General features: G+C 44.7%; 1 protein-coding gene and 2 long non-coding RNA genes across 4 annotated transcripts; 2 read left to right on the top strand and 1 right to left on the bottom strand.

Annotated features, from left to right (window-relative positions):
* Window positions 1-672: 672 nt before the first annotated feature.
* On the top strand, window positions 673-21,182 carry LOC116716211 (uncharacterized). The gene is made up of 2 exons (XR_004338411.1): window positions 673-773; window positions 16,325-21,182. It is a non-coding gene; the product is annotated as an uncharacterized LOC116716211 (long non-coding RNA).
* On the bottom strand, window positions 9,794-21,512 carry LOC116716210 (uncharacterized). Its single transcript, XR_004338410.1, has 3 exons — window positions 21,269-21,512; window positions 12,899-12,958; window positions 9,794-10,071 (listed from the first exon to the last, which is right to left on the bottom strand). It is a non-coding gene; the product is annotated as an uncharacterized LOC116716210 (long non-coding RNA).
* Window positions 21,513-23,999: 2,487 nt separating this feature from the next.
* pou3f3b (POU class 3 homeobox 3b) lies at window positions 24,000-27,027 on the top strand. Of its 2 annotated transcripts, none has more exons than XM_032557186.1 (2): window positions 24,000-25,931; window positions 26,291-27,027. In XM_032557186.1, exons 1-2 carry the CDS (start codon window positions 24,729-24,731, stop codon window positions 26,381-26,383), a joined length of 1,296 nt encoding a protein of 431 aa, XP_032413077.1. In that variant the 5' UTR covers window positions 24,000-24,728; the 3' UTR covers window positions 26,384-27,027. The 2 variants fall into 2 exon arrangements, with proteins under 2 accessions (XP_032413077.1, XP_032413076.1); XM_032557185.1 differs by having other exon boundaries at window positions 24,004-25,940.
* The last annotated feature ends 244 nt before the right edge of the window (window positions 27,028-27,271 follow it).

Genomic DNA, 27,271 nt, shown 5'->3' with positions numbered 1-27,271 from the left:
CGACACGGAAGTCACAGGTTCGATTCCTGGCCTGATCTTCCCCCATGTCTTATGACCTACTTTCCTGTCTAATCACTCTCAAATACAAGCTGCTTGAGCCAGTAAAAAATTTAAAAAATCTAAAACAGGTGGGGCCAAAGGTCATGATCCAACAGAAGTTAAAAGAGGTCGGACAAAAATGGCCACCATGGGGGAAAACATCTTGATGATCATTAAGAATGTTGGGGAATAGTCAGAGGACTCAAAATGGAAGTATATATACATATACACACATGTATTTCTATATATGTGTGTGTTCCTGTTGGCCCTGGCTGTCTGACGGTGTGTGATTGATGTGTCGAGGCGGCGTTAACACTTCTCATGCTGCTCCTACATGGAAGGAGGAGGCGGAGGCGTAATGTACATGAACGATTGATCACCTTGCCTCCGCCGCCTGATGACTTCTCCAAAGACGCTTCCCTGGGAATCGATAACCACCGCTCTCCGTTTCCGTCTGCCTCTCTCTCTCTGAACATCACCAGGACAGACAGAGAGCTCATTTATGAAGGAAAGGCACATTTGCATATGGAAAAATAATTAAAACAAACAAAGTGAAGCCCTCCCCCCCCCGCAGAGACGAGGAGAGGTGGGGGAGGAGGTGAGTAATGTGGGGATAGAAAGAGGTTTAATTGCTCCACACTGAGGTTGTGCCATTTATCTTCAGCTGCCGTTCCATTCGTCAGCGCGCCGCAGATGAGAGTTTATGTAGGTGTTCTCAGGATATCTGTTTCAAGGTAAGCACAGCGTCAGACTTTTAGAGGGCAGTCGGCGTAGAGCGATGACTCAGAGTTAACCTCATCCTTCCCTTTGGCTCCCTTGGTGACTCCAGTTTAGCAGCCTATAAAGAGCCATTGCATAAAAGGGTTTTCAGAGAGATGTTCTGCTCTGTAGCAGTCTGTCTCTTTCAATCGTTATGCTAGGAGCTTCCGCTGCTTAGTTCCTCCCTTTATAATGCGTGCGCGTGAAAACAAAGTGTGTGATTTGTTCGTACTCGCGCCCATCTTTGTCTCATTTGAGCGTGCGCGGCGGTTCTGAGCGGTCTCCCTCCGCCGGCTCCGCGGGGTGCGAGTCGTCCGTGCGCCGAGGCCTGTCCGCTACGTTAGCACCGCAGCAGCTAAAACTCCATTTTCAGCACGCCGTTTGAAGCCAGAGGATGAAAGAGTCACTCTCCTCTCCCCTCGCTCTTCTTCTGCTCTGATGGACAACTCCATAACCAGCCACTTCTTAATTAAAAGAACAGTTCTTTGTTTCTTTCCAGATGAAAGGCTGTTGACCTGATGGTGCTTTGGGTAGATAAGGACAATGAGGGTGTCACTGAAGTCATTTGGAGTTTTTAAAGGAGAGCGTCTGTGTCTACTGTAGACAGATGGTTTAGCCAAGAAGGTATCGTAGACAGAGGGTACATCTTCAGACAGTGTTTAGCACTTTAATAAGTTGGTCAAAAATCTTTCTTTAATGATTTCCTTTTATTCTATGAGCTTCGGTAAAAGACAGCTGGACTTCTTCACTTGAGAAGAAACCCTTAGAGTCTCTTTGTACCAATGCCACTGCCCCCAAATTTGGGTCCTCTACAGGTGAAGCGGTTAGATGGTTCCCATCTTTTGCCAAAGGCCTCTTTGGTTCTGATCAAGTGTTGGATGCAGGAGGTCTAAAGTTGGAGTCGGAACAATCACCAAACGGCCTTTTCCACCTGCATCTCCAGGTCCACTTATCTCGACTCGGCTTTATTCTGTTTAAGGATTTGCCTTTAGTCATGGGTACATGGTCTCAGACCCTTTTTTTAGAACCTACTTTGCTGATACTCCAAGCATGCAGAGTTGGGCTGAAAACAGCACAAGTCAGAAGACTGTTGGTCACTGATTGGCTAGGGGGCAGTCACTGGTTGCGTGATTTCCTGACAGTAACCCCTCCATTTCCTAAACATTCAACAGCCACTGAGCACTTTTGGAGTTTTTAATGACATTATTATCCTCCAGGACTGCGTCGTGTTTGTCAAAATCAAAGAGGTCTCACAATTTCTATAAATAATTGCTTTCACCTGAAGCATGAACTATGATCTTCATAGGATTTTACCTTTACCTGTTATCTTGTGGTTATCCTTCAAACCACAGAAATAATACTTTCTACATCACGGCATTACAGGAGAGAGGAGAGCACTGAGAGATGTTAGAAGTGCTTAATCGTTGCTAGCATAAGGATTGGCTCGTCTAGGTGGATAGTTAGCAGTAGCATGCTGGTTCTGTAAACTCCATCCTCAGCAGAGATCCTAAACAACACAAGATGTGTTTACTGAAAACACTTTGTCGCTGTTTTTCATCTGTACAACTCCTCTAGCATCTTGTCTTTGTAACTCCATAATTGCATTTGCCCCAGAAATACCTCCACAGCCTTTCCGCAGCGCTACCTCTAATGTCGCTAGTGATGTTTCAGCGCTGCCTCTGTTGGCCTTTCCCAATAATGTCAAACTCAAAGAGACAAATTATTAGAGTTACTAAAGTATGACAGCTTGCCATGTTGCTCCGGGTGGGAAAGATCAGCTCTTAGTTTGCCTTTTATGCTAAAGAACGAGCATTTCTGAAGCGTTTTCAAAACCGTTTTCCGTGCTAATTGAGCGAGAGCAGCTGAAACTGGAGGGAGAAATATATAACAACAAAAACACGCCTCAGGTATCATCCTTTAAAACAGTCTGAGGAACAACTAAGAGGGGAAAAAAAAGAGCATGGCATTTTGTTACGCATCAGGTATAAATATATGCCGTCAAATTAAATGAAGCTGCTCTCCAGCATCTATGCTATAGATGCAGCCCTTAGTTTCCCAGCTCGACAACAAAATAGCTGATTTAACCGGCGCTGGTGTTAAAGCTGCTCACCGAGAGTGAGCTTGCATGTTTTGCTCCCCTCCTCTTTCCAGATATTTGTAGTCTGCATTAGCATTCAGCCAAAGCAGCCTAGTTCACCCTCTGTAAGGAACTCGACATCATCCCAAGCTGGCTGTAGCTGCGGGCGAAAACAACAAGGCTTTAAAAACAGGCTGTCGAAGAAGAAACGCTCCCAGTCTATCAGAGCTCATTCTAATCGTGCGTTTCCTGTTTTTTATTTATTTATTTTTTTGCTGTTGCTCAGTGCGAGTGTGTGCGTAGAAGTCCCCGACGAGCTCTGCTGGGTGCTGGGAGTGTCTTCCCTTTTAAAGGATATCAGGCAACCAGGGATCCTCAGAAGCCGGCGTTGCCAGTTAATGCACCTCTGACGAGAGCGGCTGCACTTAAGACAATCGTAGCGCGAGCTGGTGTGCGGGTGCGCACGTTGGTGTGTAAAAGTCGAGGAAGAAAGAGCAGATGGGGAGGAGAGAGGGAGGAAGTTAGGACGTACAGGTAGAAGGAGCATGCTAAGTCGAAGCTTTATTCCCGTCTGTAGCCAAAGCCTTTTTCTGTTGCTCTTTCACAGATTGAAAAGCTTTATTTTGAAGATGTTTTGAATCTTTCCAGCACACTGCTGTGGATATCACTTGTGGGTTAGAAATATTTGCAGTTTACATATTAATCTTTAAATGTGTCGCTTTTGACAAAAACTGGATAAAAACCCAAATGGTCACCTTCAGATGAAAGGACACTTGATAAGATAGGAGAAGCAGCTGACCGCTAAGACTTAGACCTACCCTTGGCCACAAAACTGCTAGAAAACAAGGCTGAATTAACATGAACCAACTGGACTTCTGCTGTTGGATTTCTACTTGGACAAGTTTTATGATCAGATGAGACAAATACTGACCTCCTTGGTCACAGTAGTATGATCTGAAACAGACATTCAAACTGGGCTTAGGATGGCTAAAGCAGGTCAACATTGGGTTTCTGGAAAGTCTTGACCTCAACCTTGTTGAACTTTTGTGAGCTACTCTTCAAAGGAAGGTCCATGCTAGCAACCCAAGCAAGTCCAACGAACTTTACCAAATCTAATAAGGAGGACGTTCAAAGACCCAAACAGAAATCGAACCAGACGCTTGTTGATGCGTTCAAGTCAGATGCAACTTACTGCAGTTTGTGTCCTTGATCTGGACTGAAGACGTGGCCATCTTAAAGCTGCTGGAAAACCTCAATGTCTTATCTAAATCCTGTTTGTTTTTAGAACCACATTAGGTGGATTGGTAGATATCAGGATACAAGGTCTTCTAATACTCCCAAAGAGGCGTTCATTAAAAATCTGAACAACAAATACGCCGGATTCCTCGAAGCCTCTATCTATTGGAATGAATGTCCGTTCTCGCTGAACGAGACGTTGAGATTCCGAGATGTTGCACAAACGCATCACCGTGTGCATTATAACCGCAATGCATTTCATTTGGTGTTGTGTGCGATCTCTAAAATGACATGCTGGGAGCCAGCAGCACATTTGAATCCAAACAGAGATGTTCTCCTAGCAGGTTTCTGAACCTAACCAATCAGTTTGAACACCTAAATCATAAGGGAAGTTTAGGTTTTACTTGAAACTGATTACTAAAAGAGCTGAAATGTTGCTTAAAATCAAAATGTGGATGAAAATGGATGAGTAACGAAGGTGTACCTCCAGGATTCGTCTAAAAATAAGAACAACAGTTGTTGTTTTACAGCAGTTCTAATCATGTCTGATGCCACGATGCTGGTCCGAAATCACAGATGATTTTATACCACGGTTAAAGTGATGTTGTTTTTGGTTTTTGGTTTTTTTTTGACGTTCAAAAAATAAACCTAAGATGAAAGATTTATTTACTGCATAGAAAACAATCAACATTTCAACATATTTTTACTTAACTAAGAGTAAAAATGTATTTGGTAAAAAGTACGGAGCAACTGATCAAATTATCAGTCGGTTAATATTTTAAAATCACAACATCGTACAGATCGAAGTATAAAATTAAGTAGAAATTTTGTTATTTTAAGGACTAAAATGACAAGAATTGATATAAGTAACAGCAAATAAAATCTGTCAATAAAAAAAACTTCTCACATTTTAACAAAAACTGTCTGTGTTTGGTGAATTTTTGGTTAAAACATGTTTGTTTTTCATTCAGAGGGTAGAAAATTCAGAAATTTAACTAAAGTAAGAGTAAAAGGTTTTTTTTTGTTCTTTTTTTTTTTTTAAAGTTACTCAAGTAAAATATAATTGAGTAAATGTAACTGGTTACTACCCTGTTCTGCCCTGATCTTTCACAACAGTCCTTTCCACTGATTTCGGGTTAAATATCGAACTATTTTTTTTGTCATTATTTGGTAAAAAAAAAAAAAAAACGTTCTAAAGTTCCAGCAGCTTTTGCGGGGAGTGGCAGCCGAGCCCGTCGCCGCGGTAAGCAAGCTGCGGGTTTTACTCTGACCTCTGCGTGCACTGAGCTAGCAGCCGACGTGCTGCTGCTGCTGCTGCTGCTGCTGGATGTGAGAGACTCAGCGGGAGAGGAAGAATTCCTCCTCGTCCTCTCCCCTCCGCCACCCTGTCCCCCCCCCAGCTCCAGTCCTGCTCTCCGCTGGAGTCGGCGGTCCATCTCGTGCTGCAGATTGCCTGTGACAGCCGCACCATTTCAAGTCGGCGGGTTGAGCTAAATTGGAGTGAGCAATACCACCTGTGCCTGCTGGAGGGCCGCTCTGGTTGGAGTTGTTGCTCGGGCGAGAGGAACCTTGAAGAGAGAGAGAGAGTGAGGGGGGAGCAGAAAGCTGCTACCTGCATCAAAGCCTTGGTTTCACATGCAATCTTGCCAGCTGGCTCCCCTGTGAGAGGAGGGGGGATCTCTCTCTCTCTCTCTCTCTCTCTCTCGGTTTCTGTTTCTGCAGGTGCACATCTTCTTCTCCTTATCCCCAGTTTTAACTTTTCTTCGTCCTCCTCCTCCTCTCTCTTCGTTTGCTCCTCGTGGGTTTTCTGTCCGAGTCAGATGGGAACTGACAGAACTGCGAGCGAAAGCTTAGAATCAGACCCCTGAAAGCCGCCACACACCCCACGTCGAGTCCGGGTCTCCTCAGTTTACACCTGAATTCACCCCCTAATGCCCCCCCCCCAAAAAACAGCCTTTAATTTTACCTGCTACAACACAGCTCAGGTTCTCACAGAAAAGTATGTACTCCTTTACAGAAATAATCTGTTTCATCCATTGGCGATCGGCTAATTAGCATCGCCTCCTTGTTCACCAATGTGCCAAAATGACCATTTGTAAAAAAGAATTTAGTAACATTTTATTTGAAGGCGTGTGTGCATAAGACTGACATGACACCGTCATAAATATGACAAAAGTCAGTCATGAACATGAAGAAGTCTATGAATGTTTATGACTGTTATGAATTCAGTGAATTCAGTAAATAATGACACTTTAATGCAAAGTTGCATTAGTAGTGACATCTTATCTTATTTACCAAATAATGCACATCCATCCATCCATTTTCTGTTCACCCTTTGTCCCTAATGGGGTCGGGAGGGTTGCTGGTGTCTATCTCCAGCTACGTTCCAGGCGAGAGGCGGGGTTCACCCTGGACAGGTCGCCAGTCTGTCGCAGGGCAACACAGAGACATACAGGACAAACAACCATACACACACACACACACACACACCTAGGGAGAATTTAGAGAGACCAATTAACCTGACAGTCATGTTTTTGGACTGTGGGAGGAAGCCGGAGTACCCAGAGAGAACCCACGCATGCACAGGGAGAACATGCAAACTCCTTGCAGAAAGACCCCGGCCGGGAATCGAACCCAGGGCCTTCTTGCTGTAAGGCAACAGTGCTACCAACTGCACCACTGTGCAGCCCAAATAATGCACAGTTCAAGTAAAACCCACGTCTCTGTTCACCTTGGTGTGACCTGTGCTCCAGTTCAGCCTTCCGAAGCGCTGGAGGCTTTGACCGAAGCTGAACCCAATCTTTGTGGTGTGCTAAAATGGGGCAGATTAGGTAAATGATCAAATGGAAAATAAAAGCGAGGCAGAGTTGATGTTTTTTTAAAAAAAATAATATTAGGCAGTTTGTTGAACGCAATCTCTTCAAAATTAGCATTAGCATCAGGTCTAAAGCTGCAGATTCCACAGCGAAAATCAACTCTAATCTAAGCCCCATGACTCAGGATGCGCTAAATGCGCTATCTTTAATCCAATCTGAATCGCTTCAGTTACTATTTTTATTAATTTTTTTTTTTTTTCTTAGAAGGAAAACTTGCAGTCAAAAATGTTTAGGCCCTGATATTCTAAAATCTAATGTTCATCATGACTCGTCAGAAGTGAGCAGTCTGAATGTTACCAACACGTTTCTTTGCTCCTTCAAGTCGTCCAGACAGGCTGATGGGAGCGAACAGGGAGGAGGGGAGGGCTGCTGTCTCCTTCCCCCTTCTCACACCCCACCCCCCACCCCCTCCCAGGCAGGATACAGTAGGCATCATTTAGTGGGGGGTGAGGGGAGTGAACAGTGCGGGGTTATCCACGAGGTCGCCACGCTCGCCGCACGGCCGAGCTCATTTCCACCGACAGAGAGAGGCAGCCGCTGAAACGGCTCATTCACTTTCTGATCACACACACACACACCCCTCTCTCTCTCTCTCTCTCTCCTTCACACACACATGCTGCAGCCTGGCTTCATTGTGCTGCTATTTTCCTCATCCTTCACTTTCCCCTCTGTGCTGAAATATTTTCTTCCCGGCCCCGACGGTTCATTTTGTGTCGTCGTCGCTCTCCACTCCTCCTCACACCTTTTGTTTTTCTAACTATCACTGCATCGGCACGCTCCGATTATATGCAGATTGACTTGCGCAGACAAACCCCTCCCCGCGGTCACTCTACTCTAATCCGAGTGTCTGTGTTTCACAGTCTTGCTAATACCTCTCTCTAGCTAATCTGATAAGCACAGCTAATGATATTTCGCTGAATGCCTTCAGATGACAGCAGTCGTGAAGCAGCAGCTCGTTCTGCAAAGCTAGCAGCATTTCCGCGGCGGCCTTCTGGCGTCCAACCAGTCCGCCGCCACGAGGTCGCGGCTTCCTGCGCGGCGGCGGCTGCTGCTAGCTTACACGTTTAGTTTTGCTTTCAAGGAAATATAGCGTCAATAAGTTCTGCTCTGATGTCAACGGTTCTGTTAAAGTTGCTGCAGACAATGTTCACCATCCAAATGTTTCGGCTTTGTTGACTCATACCTCATAAATCTGGTCATATTACATTCATGTTGGAGTTATTGGGCCAGAGCACAGAGCTGTGGAACATCAACAACCGACAACCGTCCAATGAAAACCAGAAACACAAACTGAAGCTGTCTGATTAGATAAAAGCAGCTAGATTTTCTGGATGTAAAAACTGATTCATTGATATTTTTATAATGAATCAAAATTTATTCACATAGAACATTTAGGAACAACTGCAGAACACAAAAACAGGAAGTTCATTGCTGTTGGTTTCCTGTCCTGACATTGTGCTGCCAATTCTGGATGAAAACTGAGACTGGTTCAACAGATGCTCTTTCAAATTCTTGTATTTAATCTGTATTTCTTTGCTCGGTTGTTTCCAAGGCAACAAATTGCTGCCCGTGGATCGATAGCGCCACATGCCGCGGCTCCCTTCTCGCCCCGGCCAGGCAGGAAGGGGCCGCAGCCGGCCGGCGCGGTCAATGACCGGGTCCCGCTCCGCTGACGGTGGTTCGTTAAAGAGCGTGGTGTTAACGGTGTCGGGACCGATCCTCCGGGGCGGCCTCGCTCTCCTAACGAGCAGCCCGATCGATGGCTGTCTGGCGGATCAGGCTGACGCGTGGAGGAAGCTTCACCTTAACTAGCGGCCACTTCCTGCTCTGCTCTGGGTTACATCTGCTTCCACACACATCACTGATCACAGTCCAGCTTGGAAAGGAAAGTACACCCTGCTGTAGTTTAACAGTTCATCAAGAGGGGAAAGCAATCGCATCGAGTATACAAAAATTTTTATCGATATTTGCTATATTTTTATAAAAATGGAGAAAGTTTGTGTGTGGAAAAAGCAAGTACACCCCATGGATGCCCCATTCTTAAGTCGTCACGGGGAGGATTTTTGTTCACTCTTCTTCAACATGTTGAGCCCTCTTCTCGACGACTTTCCACCTCTGCTGCTCTCCCTCTTCCTCTTTGTGCACACCCAGAGGTCATTGCTGATGTCTTTCCTACCTGGGGTTGCGCTAACAGGAACTTGTTTCAGCAGCAAACAGCTATTTCCCTGTGACATCCAATGAAAGCAGAAAGTGTGCACCGAGTTGTTGTTTTTTTCCCACACACCTTTTTTTTCCCCGTCATTTTGGGGTTTTTTTTTTACTTTTTGTTGATAGAAACTTGACTGTGCCGCTATTTTTTATTTTTTAAGTTTGTGCTGCTGTGACAAATTCACCCCAATCGGTGCCGTCGGAACTGCTGCTTTTCTTCCCTCGTTCCTCTTTCGGTGGGGGCGGTGGCGGGGTGCAGATATTTTTAAATCCGCGGCTCTGTGGGGTTTCTCTCTCTGTGTTCCTGCCGCCGCCGCGCTGCTCCTGTCAACTCGCTGGCACTCGTGTGTTTTGCAAACACACCCAAAAACATATTTACAGGAAGTGCCTGACAGTAAGGGAGAAGCTGGATCGCGGCTCTGCTGTCTTAAGGGGCCCGATGTTTGGCTGCTGGTGCACTGTCTGTCCATCTGTCCTCAAAGAGACGCTTGTCCCAGCCTCAAGGGTCATTGAGGACACAGAGGAGGAGGAGAAGAAGAAGAGACCCAAGTGAGGTGCTTCAGGGTGCGCTCGTTTTTAACACAAACAGACACAGAGCTCGGCTTCTGCTGACTTGTTTTTTATTGCACACTTGCGAAAAACACAATACAGATTTTTCACGGCGAAGACGACGTACAGAGACGTCATGCTCACCGTCTTGAGAAAATCAACATTTCGCAGATGATCCGCGCTTTAAAGGAGCCGAATTTGCTCCAGATTTAGAGATTTGTGCTCGGCGCTGGAGTGTGACTGCAGCTAATGCGTCGAATTAAACCCCGGAGTTCGCTTCCGAGGTCGTCCCTTTTGTTCGCTCCTGCGCACAGGCCCCTGTCAGATCTGCAGAGACAGAGCACAAAAAAAAAAAAAAAACAATCAAAAAGGCAAAGAGAGAATACTATTTATCAGTGCGACAGATTCCAAAAAGCCACTAAAACATGATTCCTATCTCGTCATTGTTGAGCGACGTAAACCTTGAACGCCGCTTTGTGTCGGATTAAACGCGAGGAACGGCGTGCGCGATGAGTTTCCGGTTACGTAAAGCGATAAGACGCACCTCGGCTCTGCCGGAGCGAGATACTTCCAGTGGAAGAGACGTGACAATGTGACATCACGCCGATGGGGGGGGAAATAAGCGGGAGTAGAGATACGTGAGCAAAAATCTACAGCTTCCATCCCTGAGCTCGGCTGACAAAACTGTCTTTAGGTGGCGCGGATTATGGATTAATCTATAATAACTGGGGAAGGAGCAGAGAAAAGGAAGAGAAGGAGCCCCTCCGAGTCCACTGCCTCATCAGCTAATGTTCCCGCTAATATTCCCAAATTATATCATTTAGACCTGTATCAGCGCTGCAGAATTAATCATCATTTCCCTGACACTACCCATCCCTCCCCCCGTTTCATTAGATCTACTGTTTCTGCCGCTCTCATTTCTACAAAGTTGGAGTTCTCTTGGTCCAACCATTCTGCTTCTCCTAATAATCCGTTTATCCACCTTATTCTCATTCCTTTTCTTCTGAGCTGTCTTCATAACAGCTGCAGGAAGTCTTCCTGAAGCGTCAGGGCTTTACAGACAGACGCCCTCTTCCTCATCGTCATCAATTGACTCCCCCAGTCATAATTACATGCCGTTTCACGTCGCCTTATTACCATCCAGTTTGTGTTTCTAACCTAAAGAAAATGATGAACACGAAGGAGTCTCCCTGCTTAACGTTGATGTGTCGATCTGAAAGGAAAACGAGAAAGCCAAAGTTTGTGACCTGATGGAATGTGCAATTTTGAGACGGTTGCGGCAACAAAAAAAGGCAGGAAGCGGAGCTTAAGATTATCAAATTTTCTTTGGAAGAGACCAAACTCGATGGCTTGTTAAGTGAGAATACCTTTGTATATGTTCGAATATGAAGTTAGATTTGTTTTTTTTTTTAAACTGATCAAATAAGTATCAGAAATTAAATAAAACGCATTGATATCACCACAGAACGACTTTATACCTACGTCTTATTAAAATCAAGAGATGCCTAATTTTCAGTCTTTTGAGAGATTCCAACTATAATTGTGGTATGGTAGTACGTAGTGCACCTGTATCGTCAGAGTACAACTAGACATACAGACCAAAACTAACTCGATAGCCTAAATTGCCTAAAATCAACCGTTTTTCACTGCAACCTAAGTCTAGCATGTTGGAAAGTTAGCATGCTAACGCTAACATATCGAGAACTTCAGACATTTATAAGTGGCTAACCAATGTTTTAACACTGGATTTGTTAAAAAAAAAAAAAAAAAACAATATGCTTTTTTGGCATAATGACGGTTATTCAAACATCTAGCAATTGGAGAAGTTGCTTTTTTAACATTGGTGCTATTCTCAAAGGAGGGATAAAACCAGGCTTGTATTGCACATCAATGAGCTTAGGAAATTAGCATTCTCGTGCTAATATTAACATATTCAAGCTAACGTTTAAAGAATCCATGAGTTATTGTGATTTTTGAAATAAAAGTTAAAAGAAAAAACCTCTGGCCGTACAGAACACAGCGTGACGGTTCATTGTCGGCCTCGCCTGTTTGGGAAGTCATTATGCTAATGCTCGTATTGACATGCTAAAGCTAACATCCACTGTTGGTTACAGGAGGAAGTTGAATTATTGTGATTGCCGGTTTCTCAGATTGTCTCAGAGCATTGAAGAGAGTTCAATCTGATTTATCTATAACTCTAAAAATACTGTCTGATATGAGATATTTCATTTATTTATGGGTGATATGTCCCTTTTTAAAAAAAAAATCTGAGCAGCGTTCACTCCATGCCGGTATGAGTGAGTACAAAACAATGAAAGAAGTTAATTAGATTTGATGGAGGTTACACGTTTTTAACCAAGAACAATCCAAATTTGAGATCTGATGTACTATAACCCATTTGGCTGCAGACTGAACCGCCGTCTTCGTTACTCAGGTGAAGTCGTTTGCCTGGCAGTGCTGCTGTGAAATGATCGGCCTCCGCTGCGAGCAGCCGGCCGGCCGGCCGCGGGGCGCACACAGGTGAGACCAACCGAGGTGGCGACGCAGAACGTGACATAATGAAGCGCGGCTATGAAATTCCATCTGCGTGGCCCTACGGTTTACAGCCTGCCTCTTGGGTCTCTACCTGCTCAGATTTACTGGCTGTTCCTGCCTCCTGGATCCACCCTCGGTTTGTTTACGATGAAGGTTGGCAGTAAAGCTGGATCACTGGCCTGCGTGGGCCACTTTGTATCTTTGAGCAGATCAAGAAAAGGGTTCAACTGGAATAGATGATGCCGGCCTCTCAGTGTGTTTTAATATCCTGCTCCTGACAGTGCCACCCCCCCCTCCATCCCCCTCCCGGGTCCTACCCTGTCTGTGAGCTCTGGATGGGTGGATGGATGGAGGTGGAGTGGTATCGGTGAGGAGGTGCGCCCCTACCCTCCACCCATTCTCGCTCTGCCGCTTCAACAATAGCATTTGCATATTTTTATACTCCGTCTTTCCTCTTGCCTCTCTCTCAAAGAAAAACAGCCCGGAGCGTGAATACTCCAGCAGAAGCAGGAGGCGTGCGTAGGGAAAAACGGAAGCTGGGGAGACGCCGTGTCCGCTTTGCTTGGGGAAGGAGACAAACGTACACACATTCAGACTAATGTACACACTGGGCCCTTACCCTCACAGGTTCTGCACCGGGGACGAGGAGGAACCAAAGTTTGGTGCTTGTGAGGGTCTCCTGAAAGAGGAACAAAGGGAAGGGTCCAAATTACAATCAGGCCATTGCCATTGTTGCCACATTTTACATGTGCCTGGTCTAGACCACTTTGCTAATATTCACTACCCTTTGCGATACATTTCATGCTTCATCCGAAAACAACCGAACTCACAATAAAATATAGCGCTGTATTAGCAGTAGTCATTTTTGTATAGTTTTTTCACAGTTGGACCTAAAAAGTCTTGCCGCATAATTCACCAAAATAATTTTGCTTTTGAGTGTAATTAGTCAGTTTTTCCATGTGTGCATATTGTTTTTGTTCTACGTATGTTGCTACAAGAGAGAATTTAAAAGCAACTGCTTGATATTCAGTAACATAACCTTATGAAGCCCCAACAGTCTATTAGCTAAATATCTGAAACCAACTTACTGACAATGACAACAACTTTTTTATCTCCTAAGTGTCCAATTAAATGTCTCCACTTAAGAAATACTATGTTTCAATTTTTAGCTACTGCAGGACCTTGGTTTTAGCATTTTAATTTTATACACCACAGATGCTAATCTTCTAATCATATCATCAGCATACAAATTCTCTAACCATTATCCAACCACAGCATTGGCTGGCGAATTTTTCAACCATTGGTTTAGCATGCTAGTTTACCCAGATGTTGGCATGCTAACTATCTAAACAGTTATAGCATGGCAATTTTTCAACAATGCGATTAGTGTCCTAATCTCTCAACCGTAGCATCCGATGCTTTTTGTAAACAACATTTAGCATTTAGCCTGCATTTTGAGACATTTTTGCTGAACATTTGTGACTTCAAATATCTGGCGTCCTAATCGGAGACGCAACTGCTGATTTAAAAAAAAAGTGTCTGGAGATTTTCAAGAAAAACTGCTGCATCTTGAGTCGGTCGTCACGTCAATCAACACATAGAACGTGAAACGTAAAGCGTAGTTAATTGTATTCAACTAGAAAACACACATTTAATCCCCAGTTTGTCTCAGGTGTGGCACAAGCTCCTGTTGCCGCATTTTTGATGAACACCTCAGAGACGAGTGAGAACCAGCGAATGAAAAGAGCAGCATTACGTAATTGCATCATTCAGAGATGCTGACAATGCAACCAGACATGTTTGTCATTGCTAGGAGGGGGAGAGGGGATGGATTTGTTTGTGGACTAATCCAGAAAGGCTTCAGACAAACAGCCGTGCAAAGTGTGGAGGAAGGCATTTCAAAGCAGCCATAACCGCAGAGAATGCTCCGCTAAGCTCACACCTCCGCCATGAAGGTTACACTCTGAGGATAACTAGATGCACAGCAGAGCTGCATGTAATTTCATTTTACATGACACCCCGCGTTATATAAAGTTCAGGCAGACAAAAGGAGGCGTCCCTGCGGAGGACCTTGACTCGGCTCTTCGGGCTGCAGTTTGAGGCGTTACGAAAGCAGCATGTGTCACCAGATGTAGTGATGAAGAGTTGCCTTTTCCTCCCAAACCGACGGCGCCGAACTTGTTACAGCCGACACCACCTTTCCACGCGGCACGAACGGCGTGAGGAGGATCTATGTCGGGATGGAAAACCTGGGTCCAGAGGGATTCTCAGACATCTTCAGAGCACATGTTCGCTGAAAGTGCAGAGGGATATTTGACTTGACAGAGCATGCTGAGGCAATTCTCCAACAACAAAGTTCTATTGTGCTCAACTCTGAGCTCCATTGTTTAATTCCCTTCTAACTGACGCTCGTCTGTAGAAACTAAAAGTCCCTTTAGATAAAAAACAGGCTAAAAGATCTAGAAAAACTCTAGCATCGCCAACCAGCTCAGCACTGCAGGGCCGCAATTAGCGGTCCGAGCTAACAGCGGTTAGTGAGTGACCTCCCCTGGGTCGATGTTAGGCCCGTCTGCTGTCCCTATTGTAGGATGATACCAATTTTTGATTTCTCAAATTCCTACATTTCAATAAAATTAAAGAGGAGATTCATTTCAGAGCCTTTATGTGAAAGAAACTTTCAAACTTTGGGGAAAGATTTTAGAAATTCAGGAAAACTTGAATTGCCTCTCCTAACAACCTTGAAGGCGAAAGATAAATATCCATGAGGCACCCTGAAAGAAGCCCGTTTCATTTCTGGAGATTAATTGCATGCACATGAACGTGTCGAAAATGTGATTCATTTCTGGCACAGAGAGTTATATCTGAAGCTGTGTTTGATAAATTTAGTCAATAATTGATTTTGTTTTCCAGATTGATTTTGTGTTCAGGGGAGGCAGGTGAGTAATCCTGCTAAGTAAAAATAAAGCTATGAGAAGTAAAATAGATGCTAACAACAATGAAAGAAAATCACTTTGTCCACTTGGATTTTCTATAACTTGTTTTTCTTATCGGAAATGTCAACATTTTATGGTCAAAATCTTAGAATTTGTGCATTGCCTGTTGAAATGCATGCAAGAAGAGCCGAGGTGAGGCAGTGCAGTACCACGCCTCACTGATAGGAGGCAGTGCTGATCCCCTTAGAGACAATGAGCAACAGGTGCTCTTCTTCTATGCATTGAAAAGATCGTCGAGGGAAAATACGGACGGAGCAGAACCGCTCAAATACACAACAAAAAGAAAACTTTTCTGTTTTGTTTTTATGAATTTGTTTAATGAAAAACTTACTTGTGACATTAATTTTCTATTTTGCTGCCTAAAATCTAGCAATAAGGTTATTTCGACCCAATCTAACATTGTTAACCTAAACGATGACTTATTTCTAAGAAAAACTGCTCAATCAAAAGATTATTTTTTTGTTAAATGTAAATATTTGTTATTTTTATGAGCCCCAAGCAAATTGTACATGAATATAGACAATGTAATTTTGGCCGAACCTAACCGTGTTTCAATATTTACCACGTCAAAATATGCTATTAATCATAAACATGATCACTATTTTCCTAAACTTGGAGTTTTCCTTTTGCTATTTATGATTTCTTCCATAAATCTTGATCAAATATGTTGTCAATATCTGGCCATGTCAACATTGTGATTATTTCTAGACGCCTTTATGGAAGGAAGCTGCAGATTTCTGTCCCAGTTGATGCTGATTTAGCCTGACCGTTTAAAGTGGAACAGAAGTCTGTCGTTTTCCAGCCTGCAGCCTGTTTGCTCATTTTTACTCATCCTGGGTGACCTTAAACCCAAACAAAGACATGTTGCACTGTGGGAAAGTGAAACTTGCCGCCTGAACACGGCTCCAGCTCCACATCTATCTGTGGAAATGAGAGAAGGATGCTGCGTGTAATCAGCTGTTTACAGCCGCCGCAGCAGCTCCGGCCTAATGGCTCCAACATGGCCGACACGGGCTCAGTTACATCACCTAAATGAATGCCCTCTGTTCCAGATCACCCAGCTGCATGTTTCCAGTTTACCCAGTCTGGGTGTGAGAGGATGAAGAAGAGGAGGAAGAGGAGGTGGAGGTAGCGGGGGCATCCAGAGGAAGACGCATGTAAACCCATTTCCAAACAAACGGGCCAGTGTTCAATGCCTGAATGAATCAACGCGAGCGACCGCACAACAGGACATGGTGGCCATTTAACACTGGTGAGCCGATGGTGATTATACTGTACACATGCAGACAGAGTCAGAAATGAAACCAAACATGTGTGAGTTGAGGCTCACACATGTTTACACTCCAGAAAGTTGTCCATTTTTATTTAAAGGCCTTTATTCAGTCAGGTTCTTATTGAACTGACCTGCAGCCATATTGTGGGAGTAGATTTAGTGATGTGAAGGGGAGGGTTAGCCAAAGTTAGATGCAAAATAATACAAATGTATAATAAATAATGATGAATGTAAGAATGTGGATCGGATCTGTTGACTGACTTATAAACAACAAATATGCCTGAATATCCATTAAAACACAGCGTTGCCATAGAAGCTTACAGCTACCATCTTCCTTATCTCCACTTTTAAGGTGTTCAGCCAATCTGCACCAAGGAAAATAAACGGCACTCTGTGATTGGCTGCTCCGCAAACCAGCCAATAGGAAGTCAGCAATCATCGAGTCCAGGTATTTCAGCCCCGCAGGCCACATTTTCTTTGACATATCAAAATATGTTGTACAAAATAAATGTATATCTGAAAAATAATGCTAACTTTCCACAAATAATCTGAAGTCGAGTTCCACAGAAAATCCACCAATAGCGTCCGTTTGAATCACGCAGCTTTAAACACTGTCGTTCGTATCATGTAGCTCTAGCTAAAGTTGCAGCGGCGTTGAATTTTAATTTTGAAAAGGAGTGTGCCACTTCGTTTTTTTCCCTCACACTTAAACTCCAGCTTTTACTTTGAAAGGCCGCGGCTCAGATTACACAGACAGGAACCATAAAGACACGCAGATGACATTTCCTCCCGTCTCCCTCATGAATATCAAAGCCAGGCCAGAAAAACAAGGCAGGGCATTAGAGCCCTATTATTGTATTTGCATTCCCCATAACACGCGGCGTATTGGTTCCTGTATTTATTGCCTCATCAGCGCGGCGTGGCTGCTAGCAGCGGCTGATTTATTAGCCCAACGTCACATGGAGTGAGTTGGCGAACGGAGTGGAGGAAGGTTTTCCTGCTGGTGGACTTTCCTGACGATTGGCTTCTCTCCTGGCCCGGAGCCAGATCAGGACTTCTATCTGCACAGCTCTACGTCCGGCTTGAGGTTTCCGTTTTTGTTTTGCAGAGTCTCTTGGAAGTGCAGCCGAGGTCCTCCGCTCATCTCTTTTTTCCAATCTTTCTGGGATTTGGAGTGATTTGCGCCGCGCTTCCCCGAGGGAAATAAATACTTTGATTAATGTAATCCTGGGGAGGCTGATGTCCCTCCCCTCCCCCACCTGTACCTGAGGGACTGCTCAGCAAAACAAAAACAAGAAGAAGAAGAAGAAACGAGCAGAGAGCGACAACTGGACGAGTGCGGATTGGATTTGTTTGGTTTCTTAATTAGCGCGCCTTTACTGCGCAGCATCAGTCTTGATTAGCATGTAGCGCTATCCAACAGGACACTGTAAAAGTGTGGCTCACGCTCGTGTGACTCCTGGAAGTGGCAGCATTATGCTGGGTGGAACTGCTGGGGATACAGGTGCAAAGTTCTTCCCGGTGCTCGGATAATTCCTTGAAAACAAGAATTTGACGTGCAAGTTTAAATGTACTACATAGTTCCTATCACGAGTGTTGAACCAGATGGCAAAAGCAGTGGCAGCATGATCCTGTGGGATATGTGTAGCTTGAAGGAGAAGGGAGGGGGGGGGGGGGGTTCTTAAAAAATGACTCATAAAAATAGTAACTGAAAGCAAAACTTAAATTTATTGCACTTTTCATGCAAGAAAGACCAAGTGGCAGCATCATGCTGTGGGACCGCTGCTACTCAGACCAGCTCATCTGAAATATGAATGATCAGCTCCATCACCAGAACCTAAAAAACCTTATTTACCATATTTTTTTCTTTTTTTTTTTTGTTGTTGTTTTGTTTTGTTTCATTTTCCTCATAACTAGTTTAGAACAAATCCAAACTTTATATTTGTGTATATCAGTATATTTATGCCACTCACTTCTAATTATTTATTCAATTTTTTAAAAAAAAGGTCATTTATATATATTATTAAGTCATAACTAGTGTCATTTTAAGGCACATTTTTGTCTATTTATTAAAAAATGTTTTCTATCATTTAAAAAGCCTCAATGTTATGACTGGCGCACATATTTTGTAATATTTCATGTTAGAAATAAAGATGTATTTTTACATATTATTATTCACAAATATTATTTTTAGCGACTTTGCTCGACACGGTTCCTTTTGTCAAATATTGGGCCCCTGCCTCTTGAAAGTCTTCTGTTGCGGCCCTGCTGGGGGCACAAAACATGAGCACCACCTCCGCCTGCTTCAACTTTACTGTAAAAAGTCAGAACTGATATCCACCTAGAATTACACTAATGAGCGCAAACAGGGGCGCAAATATCGAAAATCTGCGCAATAATTCTGACGAAAGAGAGTCCAGTTAAACTCCTAACATCTCTTCACCTGCACATCTCCAGCATCTCCGCGCTTCAGCTTCACAGAGCGGTTACTGTGTGTGTGTGTGTGTGTGTATGTGAGACTCCATGAAGCATATTAATAATAAAAAGCCTGTCTGAATGAGGGGAAAATCCCCATTCATGTCTGACACCGAAGGCCTGCTTGAAGCCCATTTAATTAACGGTATATATTACCGTCTAAGTGCTGCGAAGTTCGGCTCTAAATCAGCGTTTGGGCCTGACACGCTCAACGTATGTCGGATTACAGCGAGCCGGACCGAGCGTGATGGGGGTGGGGGGGGGGGGGGGGCTGCAAATAAATTATGTACCCCACAGGCAACTTTAAGTGTGCCATAATTAAAAAGCGGCGGGAATTGCATCAGTTTAATGCGAATATGCGGCGGGCGAGCCACAGAAGTGTCTGAAATTTACGGCCGAAAATCATCTTTTATGGAGAAGAGAGACAATAGATTAATGCGAGCTAATTGATTTCCCCCCTTAATTCGCTGGAGCTGCTGTGCAACAAGCCTACATTAAAAAAATATATATATATATATATTTTTTTTTTTAAATCCTCATTTTATTAATTAGTGGCGCCTTGTAGGAGATGTATCTCTCTCTCTCCTCCCGCAGGAGCAACCCGCAAACTCCCGCGATACTTCGGGAATTCCTACCGCTATCGGTTGCGAGCCCCTCCCCCCCCATCCCGTCCTCTCCCCCAACAAAAAAAAAGTCGCGTCTCAGCCATATGTTTGCGCCAAACATCCGTGATGCACATGGAGGCCGGACCTGAGGAGCCTGAGTGGCGGCTCTGGTGCGCAGGCGCAGGTGGTGGGTGGGTGGGGTGGGGGGGTCAAAGCCATCATATGACAAATTCTCTCCCTGTCTGAGGATAAAATGTAAATAATCTGATATCTGAATTAGAATTTGGCTCGTCATATTTATTAGCTCTGTTGTGCGTCATCAGCTGAAGTTTGCGCCACTCAGTAGTTTTAATGTTGAGCACGAGGGTTTATTAAAAACATGAGTCCATTTAAACGGGATAGAAATGGACTCATTTGTGTTCCGATTTTATTATTTCAGTATTGAAGATGATAAACAAGGCGGGTAATCTGACACAAAATGGACTTTTTTTTTTTTCCTTTTTTTTTTTTTTGCGCCAACCTGCAGGACGAACGGGTGACGTTCGCATCATGAGTGAGCGCGACACCTGGCGGATTTGATGACCAAATCATACACACACTCCTACAAAAAAAATAAAAATGATTAAAAATAAACCAGACTGTCAGGAAGTAAATAATAGTAATAAAAAAAATAAAAAAAGAGCGACTCAACAGAGAGCAGCAGCAGGGGCGTGCACAGGAATAAGGGGGCCGCGCGTTCAGAAAGAAAACTACAATTAGTTATTTCACATGTTTGGGTCACTTTTAGACGGAAAGTGGTTTTCTTCCTTTAGTTTGTACAAAAAGTTCTCCGACGAACCCCCCCCCCCTCTCTCTCTCTCTCTCTCTCACACACACACACACACAAACGCAGAGTCGTTTTTCATCTCGACTCCAGTGCACAAACATACAGCTTAATGCGGCCAGTGTTCCCGTCTTTTATTGGCCTCACCATGGCGACGGGGCGCGGGGCTCAGCAATGCGGCTCCCCGTCACCCTCGGAGGCTTGGAGGAGGAGGAAGAGGAGGAACTCCGGGGGGAGGCGGGGGGGGAGGGAACATTCAAAGTCCGGCAACTCTGACGGGAAACAGTTCTAGTTTTCATATATATATATTATTTTTTAGCGGATAACTGCTTCGCTTTCTCTGCCCGCATGCATGTTGAAGATTAAAAAAAAAGAAGAAAACAACTTTAAGCAAACTTTAAGGTCGATTCGCCTTAACCGAGGATCCAGCCGATGGGTCAACACATTCCTCTCCTCTCTGGTTCTCGCCGCTTAAAATCTGATTGATTGCACTTTTCTCCGGCGGACGTTCGCTACGAAACCGGCGCAGCTTCTCCATCTGCTCCCCACTTCTATGATTTAGCGATAAAAAGGAAGAGGGGGCGGGGGGGATAACTGCCAGGCTGTTATTATTATTATTATTAATAATAATAAAAATAATAAAATCGGCTTTAGAAAAACTACTCATTAGCAGAACTTCCTCCAGATTGGCGCAGAAGAACGGGGTGAAACGTCGCGTAAAAAAAAAAAAAAAAGAGACGCGTATAAGGCGGACGCGCAGAAAGTGCGCTAAATCCGCCGAGGTGATGATGACGACGATGATGGTGGCGGTGGTTCTTACCTTCAGAGTGAAGGACGTGGCGCGGGTTTGCTCCCACGGAGCGTGGAAGCGGTTATATCTCCCTTCCCGGCGACTCGCTGCTCCCTCAGATTTTCTTTCCTCCGCCTCGACTGAGCAGGAGCGCCGCTCTGCTCCCGCTATTATTTTCACTAAAATATATGAAAATTTATGCAAATGAAAATCAGCACTAACTGTTCGTCTCTTGTTATACTTGGGGATGATTTTTTTTTTCTCCCTCCCCCCCCCCCCCCCACCCCTCTCTCTTTCTCTCCCCTCTCCTCACTCTTTCCCCGCTTTGCATACAGAATAAATGAACTTCCCCAGCAGGAAACTTGGGGACCTTTTTATATATATACACATATATATATATATATATAATAAGCAAATAAATAATAAATAAACACAGGATATATCAGAGAGGAGTTTGCGGCTGGTTTCTGGGGGAATATTTCCTAGAATGGCTTTTGACTCGCCTTTTATGGATGTTGTACATCCTTTTTCTTTTTTTCTCTCTTTTTTTTTTGCAGGGATTTCTGGGAAATTTATTCAGGAATCCTCACTGTATATTAATGCATAGAGGAGGGGCCCCATGGCTCCATGGGCCCCAAACGTTCCTGGTGCAGAGAGGACATTAGCGTTTCCTGATGGAAGGAAAGTCCAGAGCTGCATTGTTTTTATTCTACTGGAGATAAATAATAATATGAATAATAATAATAATTACTGTGAATTTAAAAAATGTCACTTTTTATCTTAAGTCCTGAAACTGTAGTTAGAATGAAATGAAAAAAACAAACATTTTTTTTAAAAAAAGAGGGAAAAGTTTAACTCTAAAGTTAGAAATCAGGACTTGAGTGTGTTTTCAAAGAGACGGAAATAAATTCAGAAATGATTTTTGTTTTCGAGGCTTTTTTCCATTTCAGACAGAAATCTGTTGTTTAAATAGAGACTGTCAGACTGTCTTTAAATAAACATGAGAATATTTAGTTCCTTCTAAGCAGCTATAGTTGTGAATTTAAGCGGTCGAAAAGACCTGGAGTTGGGCTTTAATCTGATGTAGTGGAGGTCACGGAGGGACCCATAGGGTCATCGTTTCAGGCCCAGACAGGGGAAGAGCTTCACTGCCAGCTGAACAGATTAAATTGTGGTTAAGAAGTAGAGACGTTTTTAAAAAAAAAAGAAAGAAAGAAAGAAAAAAGTCTAAAAGTTACCAGAGTAAAAGGAATCCTCACTACTTATTGGTTCATAGAAAGAGGGGACCCATGCGTTACAGCTTCAGTGGCCCTCGGTAACTCTACTGTCAATAATTTGACTCTTTCTCTGTTGTCAACTTTACATAAAAACTGTGTCAGTCCGAGGGGCCCCATGCGCTCCGTTGGGAGAGGCTCGAGCGCGAATCCAGACGCTTCAGGATGAACTTGGCAGCAATGGGAGCGAATGTGATTAGAAAGGACAAAGAAAAGTTGGCGACGGATCCATCTGATGGATGAGGACGTGCTGGCTGACGTCTACATCCGCAGATTTCCCCATAAACTTCTGGTCTACGCAATAATATTAATAAGTAATGAAATCATTCACTGCTGAGGACAGATTCATGAAACAAATGTAGCAAAAAAAAAAACAAAAATATATATATATATTTCAATTTAAATAATGTGGTGGAAAAGTGAAGGATGAGGAGATATTGGAAATATATATATGTATAAAGATAGAGTGCTGGGGGTGCCGTGGTGGCGCAGGGGTTCAGCACAACACGGATAAGGAGGTCGCAGGTTCGATTCCCGGCCTGGTGACCTTTACCGCATGTCTTCCCTCTTTACCTCCTTTCCTGACCTTTCACTTTCAAATAAAGGCCACTGTAACCCCCCCCCCCCCCCCCCCCCCCCCCCCCCCCGAGAAGAAAACAACAACAACAACAAAAGGGGGAATATTGCCTTCTAACTAAATTGATGAAAAGTCGAAGAAAGATTTTAGGATGAACTCAGCTAAAAAACGAAAAAGCGCCGTGAGACCTGATTGGTCCCGCTGCGCTCGTTCACTTTTAAAACACAGAAACAGAAACGCTGTCTGCGTCAGAACGGCGTCTGGTGGCTGAAAGTGAATGGCGGCAATAATAATAATAATAATAATAATAATAATAATAATAATAATAATAATAATAATAATAATTCATTTTCATTGTAAAGTCCTTTTTGGACTCTAATAAAGATCAAAAACAACAGCAACCACCGAGTTCGTGTCAGCGTCCAGGTGAAAGCCGGTTAGCTCGACAGCTAAACTTGAACTGTTTTTAAGACTATAAACCGGATGTCCACCATTTAAACAGGTTGAGGTTTTTTTTTTTCAGGGGTTTAAAGCTGATTTCCGGAGCAGAGAGAGAAAATAACAAATGAGTGTGGGGTTTTTTTTGTTTTTTTTTAATGTTAAATAACCTGTAAAAAAAAATAATAAAACACACAAACGTCCTCGTCCCTGTTTGTCTCGGCACTGTTTACTACCGAGTTGTGCTCCCCGTTTTGTTTGGACCCGCAATTAAAAAGCAGCCAATCGGAACAGCCGGAAGGAGGTTCTCCGCGCGCCCCGGAGACCTGCCAATCACGCCCCGGGTAACCAATCAATGGGCACGCACGGGGTAAACACGGCGTCCTGAGGGCTGCGAGGGAGGAGGGCGAGGGGGCAGGGGGGGGGGGGACGCTGTGGAGGGGGGCGAGGGGGGGTGAGAGGGGAGGAGGCCTGTCAGAGAGAGAAAGAGAGAGAGAGAGATAGAAAGAGGAGGAGAGAGAGGCAGCGAATGAGAGGAGAGGCTCGCAGGCAGCGCCGCGCCACTGTTCCGACTGGATTGTACTTGAACGGGAGTTCGCGGTTTGGCAGGTTTATCCACATCAAAACAGAACAAAGAGACGGTGCTATAAAAGAAGAGAGGGAGAGAGCAGCGGAGGGAAGAAAAGCAACTTGAATTACAAAAGAAGTGAGGACGCTCTCCGCTTTTTCCGCATCCAAGGCTGGACGTAAAAAACTGGCGAATTTCTGGAAGGAGGCTTTTTGTTTTTGTTTGTTTGTTTGTTTGTTTTTCTTTCTTCCTTCCTGAAAGTTTGTTTGGGACGCTTCCGATTTGAATTTTGATGTCCGCGATCTCGGTGCGAAACTTTCCCCCGCGGACTGCACATGGTTTCAAAGGGCTTTCAGAGGAGCTGGGATATCTTTCCACGTCGTCCACGCTGAACACGCTCCGCTAGAATGTTGTAAATACGCGCGGATTTGCTCCAGCCGCTCCTCTGCGTCTATCAGCGCATCCAAAGAAGAAGAAGAGACTGCACGGACTTTTAAAAAGACTGAATAATTCATGAGATACAATTTGCCTGCTGGAAAGAAGTGACTGTAAAAAAAAAAAAAGAAAGAAAGAAAGAAAGAAAAAAAAAAGGGAGGGGAGTTGTCCACAAATATATTCATAAGGGTTGACGGGATGGCCACCGCGGCTTCCAATCCTTATCTGCCCAGCAATAGCATCTTATCGTCCGGCTCCATCGTGCACTCTGACTCCGGGGGCGGCGGCATGCAGCCCGGCAGCGCCGCGGTCACCTCCGGGTCCGGAGGTTACAGGGGAGACCCCACGGTCAAGATGGTGCAAAGTGACTTTATGCAAGGCGCCATGGCAGCGAGCAACGGGGGGCACATGCTGAGCCATGCCCACCAGTGGGTGACGTCCCTGCCGCACGCCGCGGCGGCCGCAGCCGCAGCCGCGGTGGCCGCGGCCGAGGCCGGCTCGCCCTGGTCGTCCAGCCCGGTCGGGATGACCGGCAGCCCGCAGCAGCAGGACGTCAAGAGCTCCGCCAGAGACGATCTGCACACGGGCACCGCGCTGCACCACAGGCCGCCTCACTTAGCCCCGCACCACACGCACGCCGGGGCGTGGGGCAGCACCACGGCGGCGCACATCAACTCCATCTCCGGCGGGCAGCAGCAGCAGCAGTCGCTCATCTACTCGCAGCCGGGGGGCTTCACTGTGAACGGCATGCTGAGCCCCGGCAGCCAGAGCCTGGTGCACCCCGGCCTGGTGCGGGGGGACACCCCGGACCTGGAGCACGGCAGCCACCACCACCACCACCACCACCAGCACCCGCACCACCAGCACCACACCGCCGTCAACAGCCACGACCCGCATTCGGACGACGACACGCCGACGTCGGACGACCTGGAGCAGTTCGCCAAGCAGTTCAAGCAGCGGCGGATCAAGCTGGGCTTCACGCAGGCGGACGTGGGCCTGGCGCTGGGCACGCTGTACGGGAACGTGTTCTCGCAGACCACCATCTGCAGGTTCGAGGCGCTGCAGCTCAGCTTCAAGAACATGTGCAAGCTGAAGCCGCTGCTGAACAAGTGGCTGGAGGAGGCCGACTCGTCCACGGGGAGCCCCACCAGCATCGACAAGATCGCGGCGCAGGGCCGCAAGCGCAAGAAGCGCACCTCCATCGAGGTGAGCGTCAAGGGGGCCCTGGAGAGCCACTTCCTCAAGTGCCCCAAGCCGTCGGCGCAGGAGATCAGCTCGCTGGCGGACAACCTGCAGCTGGAGAAGGAGGTGGTCAGAGTGTGGTTCTGCAATAGGAGGCAGAAGGAAAAGCGGATGACGCCGCCAGGAGTGGCGCAGACGCCGGAGGATGTGTACTCTCAGGTCGGCAATGTGAGTGCAGAAACACCGCCCCCCTCCATGGACTGCAAACGAATGTTCAGTGAAACGTAGAGTATTTTTTGTTTTTTGTTTTTTTAGATGAAATTAAACTGCTTAAACAGACAGACTATCGCCATGATAGCACAAAACCTTTTTTTTTTTTTTTTTTTTTTTTTTTGATACTGTGATTGTGAGAATGAGACTGCAGAAAAATGTGTTTTATCTATTTTTCACCAGAAAACAAAAAAAACGTTTCCCACTCTTCTTTTTTCCTCCTTCCCAAACACACAAAAACAAAACGCACCTTCTTCCAGGCCCTAAATGTCTTAACCTAAAAGGTTCCTTCTGCTTTTTTCTTTCAGGGGCATTTTTTAGTAGATTACTTAAAAGATGAAGCGAGCGACCAGAGGGTGACAACCACAAGTTCATTCCACCAGGTAATTTTGGCGCATTGAGAAGAGGAACTTCTCCTTAATAATTTTTCATCATTTTTTTTTTTTTCCTCTCTCCCTCCTGAAAAGTAAACACACCCCCTCCCAACCTGCACTCCCCTTCTTCTTTATCATGTTTATTCCAAAACAAAACAAAAGCGAGAGAGAGAGAGAGAGAAACATTTTGTATATTTGAAAAGAAAACCGGGACTGAATCATTCTCCAGAGAGATCCACGACGCTTCCAGCTTCCTGATCTATTTTTTTCTGGATTTTTTTTTTTTTTTTTCTGCCAATTTTTCTATCCTATATTCCTCTTCCTCCTCCTCTTCCTCCCATCCCCTCACTCCATCACTTCTTCGTCACCTTTTAAAGAGGAGAGCAGAAGCAGGAACTGTCTGTGATCTCAAAGATCACCTCCTTTCCTTCCTTCCCCCCCTTTGTCGTTATTTAACGGAGACACTTGAGTGGATTTTTTTTTTCTCTCCCGTCGAGGAGAAAACGGGACATTTGAGCTGCACTTATTTCAGATTTAACAACAAAAACAAAACAAACACACAAAAGAAAGAAAAAAATCTGTTGCCAAGTGTGACTGAGTGTGGATTATTGCTGCCCTTTGTAAGCAGGATTCTTTGGTAGGTTTTAATAAACGACAAAAAAATATATTTAAAAAAAAAACACACACACACACAATGTAAAGCTGGCAATATAGATCATCAGATCAGATTTTTATTTTTGTTTTTAATATTTTATCCCAAACGGTAATTTATTCCTCTGTTTTTATGCTTTATTTCTGGATCATATTTTCCTCTAAAAGGAGCACAAATCACCACGAGCAGACCGTTTGTTCTTTAGGAAATAAGGGTATATTTTGATGTGAATTTCTTCTTCTTCTCCTTTTTTTTTTTTTTTT

The sequence above is a fragment of the Xiphophorus hellerii genome, chromosome 24, assembly GCF_003331165.1.
Source record: "Xiphophorus hellerii strain 12219 chromosome 24, Xiphophorus_hellerii-4.1, whole genome shotgun sequence".
NCBI lineage: Eukaryota > Metazoa > Chordata > Actinopteri > Cyprinodontiformes > Poeciliidae > Xiphophorus > Xiphophorus hellerii.
This window is presented reverse-complemented; position numbering and strand designations above follow the sequence as displayed.

Coding starts and splice junctions, on each gene's coding strand:
- pou3f3b (XM_032557185.1), top strand. CDS start 24,729: ATGGCCACCGCGGCTTCCAATCCTTATCTGCCCAGCAATAGCATCTTA. Junction 25,941..26,290: donor TGTACTCTCAGGTCGGCAAT/GTGAGTGCAGAA, acceptor TTTTTCTTTCAG/GGGCATTTTTTAGTAGATTA.